We start from the raw sequence: 11082 nt of genomic DNA, 5'->3' as shown, positions 1-11082 counted from the left end.
ACACATTCATCAACACAAAGTAGTAATTTTTAGTAACTTGGCCAAATTCACAAAGACACTGAACAGCTTTTACTTCCGCATTTAGCTGGAATCAAGTGCCTAAATATATTTGTAGATCTTGACATAGAATTTTGTTAGGGCATACATAGTTAATGTTTGCCATCTTTTTTCTGCAATAATGAGGGCTTTAAGAAGCCTGGTAATTAAATATTCTCGCATTCTCTCAATGTCAGCAGTTAAAGCTTTAGGGGAAAACACCAAATACAACAAAATTCTGGGTAGCATTGCATGAAGCAGCAGGACTGCAGCTTTATTCTGCTCTCAGGGAGTCTGCAGTCTTCTGCCATAATGGCATATGGCCATTCTCTTCCTCTGTGCATTGAGCATTAGTGCTGGGGCAGGGTAAAGAAGAAAAAAGACGAGGTGAACATCTAACAAAATGTGTGTAATATTGAGGAACTTCTTGGTAGACTCTTAATACAGAAGATAGTTTGTGAGATCCCTTGGTATAAATGCCCAGCATATTCAGGTTTGTGTCTGGTAGGGGTTTTTTTAAGGAGAGGGTAATAAATTTCTGTGGGTTCGCTATTACATTTCTTCAGCAGCTTTGCAAAGGTCATTTCAGTGCTGCATAGGGCTTTTTCATCTCTTTCTTTCTAATACTTTTTTCCTAGGTATGGGGACATGAGGAAAGAAATTGGCTTCAAAATAAGGGATATGTGGTATAACCTGGGTGAGTTCCAGCTAAAGAATTATCTTTATTCAAGCTCTCAAGCTGGGTTTCAAATCCTTTATTTCTTATAAAAGCTGCTCATGTTTATTGTGGGGAAAATACACTTAAGGTTCAGCTGTTTCAGAGCACAAAATCTCTTTTCCTTTTTCTGTGAATAGCTTGCAAAGGTTGATCTTCTCTCATGTCGGCTGCTGAGATAATTTCTTAGATTCCTCATAAAGGATGTTCTAGCATAGGAAGGACAAGAGTAGAATTTTTCAGAGAGCCTTTGTGATTTGCAACACTGCATGCAATTTAGTTCGATTTTTTTCTTGGACTGTTCCTGGATTTTGGACCTGTAACATGTTACTTCTACTTTAAGTAGCCATTATACACGTAAAATGTGCATTCTAAGCAGAATGTCTGTGGTTTATGGTCTTTATTTTGTATTAATAATGTGCTTAAACATTTGGGTATCCAAATCCTGCCATTAGGATGTATCTGACTTTGACTTTCTTGCAGGTCCCCACAAAATAAAATTCATTCCAGCAATGGTAGGCCCAATCCTGGAGGTAACCCTGGTCCCAGAGCCTGAGCTACGGAAAGCTACCATTCCCATCTTCTTTGATATGATGCAGTGCGAGTTTAACTTCAGTGAGAACAGAAACTTCCATATGGTAAGGGAGCCTGGTATCTTCAGTACAGATGTTCCGCAGTAAGCATTGGGCAAGAAGGAGAAGAGAACATTTGAACAAAAGCAAAACAAACAAACAAAAAAACCCGCACAAAACAAGCATTGTGCCAAACACTTTGGGAAGTTACTGTTAAGTGGTTTGTAGGAGACAGGACTCTTCAGTTCTGTCCCTGACTGTACCTTTGCATGACTTTGATAATTAATGAATTCCTCTGTTTTCATACTTTTCTGCATTTGCAGATGTGTGAATACTCACATCTAAATTGTGAAGCAATTTGGAGACCCTGAGAGAGTACTCTAAAAAGTAACGTCTATTTACATTTATAATAATAATAATATAAATTCTCCCAAGGCAGATCTTTGGCTGTAAATGTGAGTTACTATAAAGAAAATTGCTGGACAGTGAAGTGTTAGGACTACGTAGTTGCTTACATACCGACTCATTAACTTCAAATTTGACAACACATTTGTGAATACTGATGCCACCATTATGGAAAGGAGAGCAGTGATACAAAGGACAGACACGATTTGCTTGAGGCTACACAAGTAGAAGGACAAAGCAGCGAACAGGACTCAGATCCCTAGTTCCAACCCTGTGCTAATTTCTCCAGAAGTTACCTTTTATTGCTACTGAGAAAGCACCAGAAAGTAAGGAAGGAAAAAGAGGAGCTTCGCTTTTGCCCCGAGGTTAAGTTTTCACTGCAGTTTCTAAGGGCTTATTCTTCCAGCTATTCCTCTGAGGTTATCAGACATTAACATCTCAACTGGCAGGCAGGGGACAGTGTAGTTATGCTGTAGACAGTCTTCTCCCTGGAGATGGGTAGGAGCCATCCATCCAAAAGGCAGCCACCTTGGCATTTCAGACTGTTGTCAAATGTGACGTGCATCTCCCTAAGCACCATCCTCACACCAGCTTAGACCCCAGCTTCAGTGTGCATATGGGATCTTTCTTCCCTTGGGGTCATCAGTCTTTGGTGTGGTTGGCCCCAGGGTCTCAGGGGTTTTTGGAATCGGTAGAAGGAAGCAGGATGTGTGTGACATGGATCTTCCATTCTGGTGGTATTTATGTACTAGCTACAGTTATATCTGAGACTATGTACTTGATCTGCTTGCACATAACGGGGCATATCTTCTTGGTGAGACAGATAATCACACAGGACTTGGTTCTTGCGTCATGAGAAGTTGCTTTAATTAGTAGTCACAAGTGTTTATGATGGCCAGAGAGTTGTGACTTGCCCTTAACTGATGGTAGTAGTTCAGTTTCTTCAGGGTGAGTGAATGACAATTACCATCTCTAAGCTGGCTGCTAAGATGCTTCTTCATCCTAGCAAAATTGAACTGCTAGTGGATGGAGGAGAAGGGGAGGCGTTACCCCAGAGCATGACTTTCCAGTGACTGTAGGATGAGAGAGGGAGGACTTCTATTTCCTTGCTCCAGTCTTGTCATCTTGGCTTCTTACCATTTTTATTCTGCTCAACAATGAAAGCATCCCCTAGCTTGGCTTGTAAAACCAGTTTTGATGGCGGGGCAGTTCAGAAACACCAGCCACAAGCATTACTAATGTTCAGACCACACTCTTGAGAGTTGCTGTCTATTTGATTGTGGGTTTTTGCCTTTTCAGTTTGAAAATGAGTTGATAACCAAGCTGGACCAGGAAGTGGAGGGTGGCCGAGGGGACGAACAGTACAAGATTTTGCTGGAGAAACTGTAAGTTTTAAAAAGAACATGGAGAGTCGCTTTTACAGCTTAGCTGGTTATTTTTCTAATGCAAAGAAACCCTAATTCGTTACTCCAGTTAATAGGGAGACAGTACAGTTGACAGTAATCTTGATGCTATACGGATGTTCTGAGACTGATTGCCTTAGAATCATAGAATTATTAAGGTTGGAAGAGACCTCCAAGATCGAGTCCAACCGTCAACCCAACACCCCCATGCCCACTAAACCATGTCCCTAAGCGCCTCATCTACCCGTCTTTTAAATACTTCCAGGGATGGTGACTCCACCACTTCCCTGGGCAGCTTGATCCAATGTTTAACCACTCTTCCAGTAAAGACATTTTTCCTCACGTCCAATCTAAACCTCCCCTGGCGCAACTTGAGGCCATTTCCTCTCGTCTTATCACTAGTTACTTGGTTACTAGTCGTATACGTATGGAAAGAGGCAGAATGTCTATTACACCCACACAGAGAAATCCACAGAAACTTTGCTGTAACCTCAATGTCCTTCTTGTAGTGAGGGGCCCAAAACTGAACACAGTATTCGAGGTGTGGCCTCACCAGTGCCGAGTACAGGGGCACGATCACTTCCCTGCTCCTGCTGGCCACACTAGTTCTGATACAGGCCAGGATGCCGTTGGCCTTCTTGGCCGCCTGGGCACACTGCCGGCTCATGTTCAGCCGGCTGTCGACCAACACCCCCAGGTCCTTTTCCGCCAGGCAGCTTTCCAGCCCCTCTTCCCCAAGCCTGTAGCGCTGCATGGGGTTGTTGTGGCCGAAGTGCAGGACCCGGCACTTGGCCTTGTTGAGCCTCATACAACTGGCCTTGGCCCATCGATCCAGCCTGTCCAGGTCCCTCTGCAGAGCCTTCCTACCCTCGAGCAGATCAACACTGCCGCCCAACTTGATGTCGTCTGCAAACTTACTGAGGGTGCACTCGATCCCCTCGTCCAGATCATTGATAAAGATATTAAACAGAACTGGCCCCAATACTGGCCTTAAAGTGATGCTTTTATTCTGGAGCAGCAACTTGCACAACTACCCTAAACTAAACTTGTAGATGAAAGCCTAGAGGCAGGTGCCAAACTGGCAAGGGGGTTGTAAGGGGAAAAGCTTGAGAACAGCAGGCTCAGAGTTAAAGCAAAATCAGAACCTTCTTTTAGCACCAAGAGTAGAACCCAGGTCTTTGATCAACAAGGCAGGCTTTGACTTGCTTGACTTGGGTGTCTCAGGTCTGTGGGTGTGCTGTGCTGTTCTGCACTATGAGAGTCTCTGTTCAGGAAACGGATTTGACTCTGTTAGCTGAGTGGCTGTTTGGGTAATTTACACTGAAGTTCTACTTACCACCGCTCAGAACCTTAACTGAGTATTCCCTTCCGTCTCTCTGGGTATATCTGCAGCCTCCTGGAGCACTGTCGGAAGCATAAATATCTGTCTACTTCTGGAGAAGTGTTTGCTTTGCTGGTCAGCAGCCTGCTAGAGAACCTGCTGGACTACAGGACAATCATGCATGATGAAAGCAAGGAGAACCGCATGAGCTGCACTGTCAATGTGCTGGTATGGGGAAGGCTGGATTTGGATATGGGTGCTCTTTTACTGACCAGGCTTTCGTGGTTTCTGAAGGATTTTTTCTTCTGTAGGATTTTAAGTAATTTTTTATGCCATTTCTGGTTAATGATGGGCCTAAATCAGGCTACCAGCCATTGGCAGCTATAAAATGTAGAAAGATGTACAGTCCAAAATCAACTCACGTGGCTGGTCCTTGTCTATGTTGTAATCTGAAGCTCTGAAATACAGGCAGGAAAGATGGCTAGCTGATGGTTTGGGAAATGTGGGCTTAAGTCCCTGTTAACAAAGAGCCTGTATAACTTTGGACAAGTCACTTTCTCTCTTTGACTTACCCCTTTTCTAGAGGTGATAGTAGCCCCACCTTATGTTAAGGGGATGGTTGCAGTGATATATGCACCTAAGTAGGCAAAATGACAACAAAGATCTTTGAAATATCTAAAACTGATGCTTAAGTTACTTGTCTAGAGATGATTATGCAAATCCATGGTGCTTTACATTGTAAAAGATGGACTTTTTTTCTATTCTTGGCAGAATTTTTATAAGGAGAAGAAACGAGAGGACATTTATATTAGGTAGGCTGCTTCCCTCCATAAACCTGTATAGAAGCCTTTATTTCTCTTGGTGGTCTGTACGCTGATACAGGAGTCCTTCACATCAAGTAACAGTTGCTTTTTGTTTGTTTAGGTATCTATATAAACTCCGGGACCTGCACACAGACTGTGAGAACTTCACAGAGGCAGCATACACTCTCCTCCTCCATGCAGAACTGCTCCAGGTATTACACTAAAGCCAATTTTAGTTTGCACTGTCAGGGTATGGTTTTAGATGAAATGCAAACAGCTCAGAATAAGCAATTCACTTTTTTCTTTTTTTTTAATGTGACTTTGCATTACCTAGGTTCTAGTGGTCATTAAGGAGCTTCACAATTTTGCAAATTGCACAGCAGCTAAATGGATAAAAGCAAAAACATTATTAACATCAATTTGTTACACACTCTTGGTGAAACAGAGTGCTATAGTGAGCTGGGAGAAAATGTCTATGTTCAGGGTCATAGTACATTTTTTTCAATTCTGTGTGAACAGTGTAAAATGCATTAGCCTAAGCCATCTTAATTTGGATTTAAGTCAACCTCTTCATTTCTTCCACAGATTAATAAAGCATACACATTCACTTAGTATCTCAGCATAAGACCTTAAGCAAAAAATCACACCAGTTTTGCAGATATAATTAAACTTGTATTAACATTTTAAAGTGATTTTTAAATATGACTAAAAAAACTGTACAAGTTCAGATGAAGTCTTAAACTGATTTGAAATGAACTTTTAATGTAGGAAAAAATTTGCATGTAACTGAAGCTTTCTGGCTGCTTATATGTGTAGTGAGAGAGCATAATCAGATGTTTTTCTGAGCAGCTGGCTGGAGTGGTTTAAGAAGTTACTGCATACTGGCTACTTGTTATTCTAACCATGCTGCTGAGATGCAGTGTGTGTGTGTGCATTCCTAGTTTACATTAGTCAGCCAGTTCAGCGTATATCACTCTCCCTTTGCATTGATAATGGATTTGTCTTGAATGTATCCCTGCAGAAGGTGAGTCTATCCATTGTAGGGATTTGTTAATCTGAAAATATTCCAGTTCTTTCAACTTTGCCTTTTTTTCCTCTGTACTAGTGGTCCGAGAAGCCGTGTGTCCCTCATCTCCTGCAGAGGGACAGCTACTACGTGTACTCACAACAGGAACTCAAGGAAAAGCTCTACCAAGAAATTATCTCCTTCTTTGACAGGGGCAAAGTGAGTGTCTCTGCAGCATTCCTACAGTTCACTGGTAAATAGTTGGCTTGGTGAATGTAGCTGGCAGAAGTTGTTAAAACAACTTCTGTTAAAAACAGACGTGATTCCATAATAGGCCTTTGATGCTTAGGCCTGGCTTTTTAATAGAAACCACAGTACTGGCATGAGCGGGGTATGTATTTGTCTTGGTGATATTTGAATCCTTCTATTTCCTTGTTAGTCGAAGAGCATCTGAAAAACTAACCCTGTTCAAGATACTGGGTAGATGAGAAAACTAAAGGTGTTTTCCTTTCTTTTTCTGGGTAATGGCTTTTGTCAGGTTTTTGTATTGCAGTAAGTATGGCTTGTCTGGCTGATGCTGAACTTGTGTTTGTTGCACTTCGGATAGACGGTTCTACCAGGGCTAAATGAGACAAACCCAAGGAAGCCTGATGCAGGGGATGAAGTATTAGTGTAGGAGAAGACCACTTGGGCTTCTCTTGTTTGCTGCTTAGACATGTCCTTCCACCTCTTTGTGCCTCGGTTTTCTCTATCAGGAGTAACAATAGAAACCTTGCTTTGTAAATCACTTTCAGATCTACAAATCAAAAGAGCTGTGTGACTATAGTAATTATTGCAAAAAATGTACAGCATGGAGTCTCAGGGAAAGTTGGCAGTGCATTAAAGTACTGCCTGAATTAAAATCAGCTGAATTTTTTGTTTACCTATCTGTGGTAATGAATGCTTTTAACTGAGTCTTTTATTTTGCTTGTGCTCTTCTTCCCCCACCTGCCTCCCTTCACCCTCCATGGAGATGTGGGAAAAAGCCATTCAACTAAGCAAAGAGTTGGCTGACATGTATGAAAACAAGGTCTTTGATTATGAGGGACTTGGTAATCTCCTGGTAAGATTTTTTTTTTTTTCCTCCATTTTCAGCAGGCTGTTGACTGCTTAAATTAATATTGCTGAGCTGGATAAGCCCAAAATACATTTATGTTAAAGACAAACAAACCAACACAACCCCCATGGTTTTGTAAAGCTTAATATTAGAAGAACGTTTTCATAATTTCTTTTAAAGTGTGTGCTTTTGACCTTGTAGTTAGCATGACAATATCGTGTGCAGATGTTTAGCATTCTTAGTGCTAATCAAATATGGTAACATTTGCATGGTGTATTTTTTAGGCTCCATAAATCTCATCACCTTGTTATTCCTGTGATAAAACTGCTGTGTATGAACACAGAACTGTAGAATCATCTTGGTTCTGAATTATGTTTTTTAGTGGTTAAAGATGTAACCAGATGGTCTTTATGTTCTTTCATATGAGAATCATCTGCCCAGTTTTAGTTCTGCCAGTTCTCTGACATTTGTCACCATTTGTGTCTGCTCAGTTTCAGAATAAATATTCCCAATATTTATTTTTAATTTGTGTTGCAATAGTTAAGGATTTCAGGTATCCTCCTGGAATCCTAAAAAACATGGCATTGTTCTCATGTCTGCAAACCAGGAAATGAAGTTGATTCTGGCCCAGACAAACCAAATATTTAACCAAGTAAATGGATAAGTATGAGATACTGTATAAAAAAAACAATTGTAAGAAGCATTCTGTAGGAGAGAACTAATAGATCAGGAATTGTCACTGGGAATGTGAGCTACAGTCTGACAGTGTCCTTGAATACTCCAAAGTGAAAATGCTGGTGACTTTTTCTTTTTCAGAAAAAACGAGCTACTTTTTATGAGAATATTATGAAGGCAATGAGACCTCAACCAGAGTACTTTGCTGTTGGATACTATGGTCAGGGTTTCCCCTCTTTCCTCCGGGTAAGAATTCTTCAGCACTCAAGTTCTGGAGTGGTGGGTACCCTAAAAGTCATAACTTTTGCAGAGCTTCCAAGAAAATTCAGATGCCAAACTCCTTTTCCTTTGAATGACACTGAGAGATCTAAATCCCTTAAGTATTTCAGAACATTTCAGCATATAAAGAGACAAGTAAGAGACCAGGTTTTTTGTGTTAACAGCTTTAACAGTTAGTGTGTTGCAATGGGGTTTGTTAGATGATTGGTATGTTCTTATATGGACTTAAACAGAATCTATCTTTTGTATTTGTGCCCTATGCACTTCCTCAGAAATATGATTGTTGCCGTTAGAAAACGTTCAGCTTGTAAAGAATTTATCCCATTGCTTTTCAGCCTGAATCAACCTTATTTTCAGGACATGGATCATTTCAATGCTCAAGCACATTAGTGAGAGTCTGTCCCACGTAGAAGAATTAAAATGCAGAGATGCTTCCTGTTTGAGATTGCTGCTAAGTATTGCTGGGTCTATGCTAGCTGTAATACAAGAATCTAGCCAAAGTGAGTCAGATGGGCAGGGAGCAGCGTACTAGAAAATATTCCCAACTATTACTTAAAATCAAGGACCATTTACATTTTCAGACTGGAGTTGTTTGAAATTGCTGGCCTTAAATGGAAGCCAAGCTTAATAAAAAAGAAAATTGTTAACTTAGGACTGTGGAACTGGATGGTATAGAAGGCTTTCACCTCCAGGTCATGTTTTTGAATCCATCCCTTCCAGAAGCCACCACTGCTTGGTAGCCAGTTTGGAAAAATAATTGGCCACGGTCTACTGTTAAGTCTGTAGCACAAAACTGCTGTTAGCTGGCCATTTTGTTAATGGTAGCTGAAGAGAGTCAGGAATGGAACAGAGGTAAAACTTGTGTCTTTGTGCATAGAGAGATCCCTCAGTTAGCTCATACCATAGGTGGTCTGGCAGGGAGCACGCAGTTCCCTGCATTAAAGAACTTTTTGGGACACATTTTCTCTTACTTAAAATCAGTCCCCTGACTGAGATTTCAGGTGTTGAATGTGTGAGTTCTTAGAGTGCTAGAAAGCATGAACATGTTCAATAACACTTGTATGTGGAACAATGAATTTTCTAGACAAATATGAGGATGCCACTGCAGGGCCTTGCTCCTGAGAGTTGCTGTGTTGTCACTCCAGCCTGTGTTTCTTCTCTCACGTGTTCTGACTGTCTGTTAAGCTAGGAGACAACCCTTCATATAAACTAGATCTCTCAGACTACTCTGTGTATGTTTGGAAAGCTCTTTCTCATTGCTTTGTTTAGTGTTAATTCTCTTTTTCTTCTGCTACCCACAGAATAAAATTTTTATCTACCGTGGCAAAGAGTATGAACGAAGGGAGGACTTCAACCTGAAGCTATTGACCCAGTTTCCCAGTGCTGAGAAGATGACCAGCACTGCCCCTCCAGGAGAAGAGATCAAGTCTTCTCCTAAACAGTGTATCTTTTGGTTCTAATACATTTTGGCACATTCAAGATCTGCCTCTTTCCTAGAATAAGAGAATTTGTAAACAACAATAATAAGCAAGGAACTTACTACTCCAGGGCGACTTTGAAGGCAGACACTGGGCATGAAAATAAGACTATCCAGAATTGCTAAACATATTGAATAAGAGAGACAGCTTGATATTGTCGGAGTTAAATGAGTTGCTGTTAGGATGAAACCTTAACAGATTGCAGGTCAGGATTTCTTGTGCCTTCTTTTCAGGCAGGTGGTGCTGGCTGCTGTAGTATATATGTGATCCAGTTTGGTATTTCTAGGTGAAGGAGGTAAAATACAGGCAGTGACAGTGGGCTATAAAGAAAGTGGAAGTATGCTCTCTTCTTGCTTGCAGTTAACTAGCATTTATGAAGTGGCTGGCTTTTGGTTTTTTCCCCTGAAAGTCACTTTGTAAGAAGTGTGAAGTGATGATGAAAGTTGTTGGGTGAAATTCCCTTCCTTTTTTTTTTTTTTTTTTTTTTTAATTTATTTAGTCTTTATGCTGGTGGAACTCCAAACTATGTGACACAGCACACCACTACGCTTTTAATTGTGAGCATGACTAAGTGCAACCTAGTGAAGATGCTTCAGATTCTTGTTTGTGACTTCCAGTCAATAGCAGATGTGCTCCTGGAAGATGTACATCAGTAAAAACCAAGTTACTGGGCTTCTGGCCTGTGTTATACAGGCCAGACTAGAGAATCTGATGGTCCATTTTTGGCCTTAAAAGTCTGTGTACAAAGGCACAACTCAAGCAGTGATACCAGATGCTTCCTTTGCAATAAGCCTGCCAAGCACTAAATCCACATAGGAAATTAAAATTCATTCAAGACCAAACTTGGTATCAAAAAATGCCTCTTCTATTGCTGCTTTGTTTCAGCTACTTCCTTTGCATCTGTTTGTGTTTGTTCTAATGTTTTTGGCTCAAGATGAACCTGAACTGCAAAATTTGGATACAGATCTGAACTCTTCCAAAAGTTTGGGGGTGTTTGGTTCCGGGTCTTTGGCATAGCCCCATTGTAAAGGGGAGCAGCTGCATAGCTTGGATTTGATACAGGTTCTTCTTGGACTCTTACAAACACCTTCTGAAAAGATGAGGAGTTTGAGTGCCCAAATCACTGTTGTGTTAGGCAGGGGTTGATGGTTCTGTAGTTTGTTTTAATTTCATGCTTTTTTAACCTCCTTTGTCTCAGGCTCTTTTTTACTTTTGCTTAGAATCTGTTTCCTCACTCTTTTATGATAAAATGCCTTGTTCTTCCTTTGGTTGTTTCATAATAATGTGCTGGAG

At 40.9% G+C, this 11082-nt stretch overlaps 1 protein-coding gene across 1 annotated transcript in view; it reads left to right on the top strand.

Moving 5' to 3' along the window:
* DOCK5 (dedicator of cytokinesis 5) overlaps positions 1-11082 on the top strand; it is a 64907-nt gene that overhangs the window by 40402 nt on the left and 13423 nt on the right. Inside the window, exons 32-41 of the mRNA XM_009319546.1 lie at positions 675-733; positions 1235-1389; positions 3028-3113; positions 4524-4680; positions 5224-5264; positions 5377-5467; positions 6361-6480; positions 7274-7363; positions 8174-8278; positions 9613-9754. Of these exons, the coding sequence (XP_009317821.1) occupies positions 675-733; positions 1235-1389; positions 3028-3113; positions 4524-4680; positions 5224-5264; positions 5377-5467; positions 6361-6480; positions 7274-7363; positions 8174-8278; positions 9613-9754 (1046 nt within the window). The remainder of the gene's footprint in view (positions 1-674; positions 734-1234; positions 1390-3027; positions 3114-4523; positions 4681-5223; positions 5265-5376; positions 5468-6360; positions 6481-7273; positions 7364-8173; positions 8279-9612; positions 9755-11082) is intronic.

Source organism: Pygoscelis adeliae, unplaced genomic scaffold (genome assembly GCF_000699105.1).
Source record: "Pygoscelis adeliae isolate BGI_AS28 unplaced genomic scaffold, ASM69910v1 Scaffold372, whole genome shotgun sequence".
NCBI lineage: Eukaryota > Metazoa > Chordata > Aves > Sphenisciformes > Spheniscidae > Pygoscelis > Pygoscelis adeliae.
This window is presented reverse-complemented; position numbering and strand designations above follow the sequence as displayed.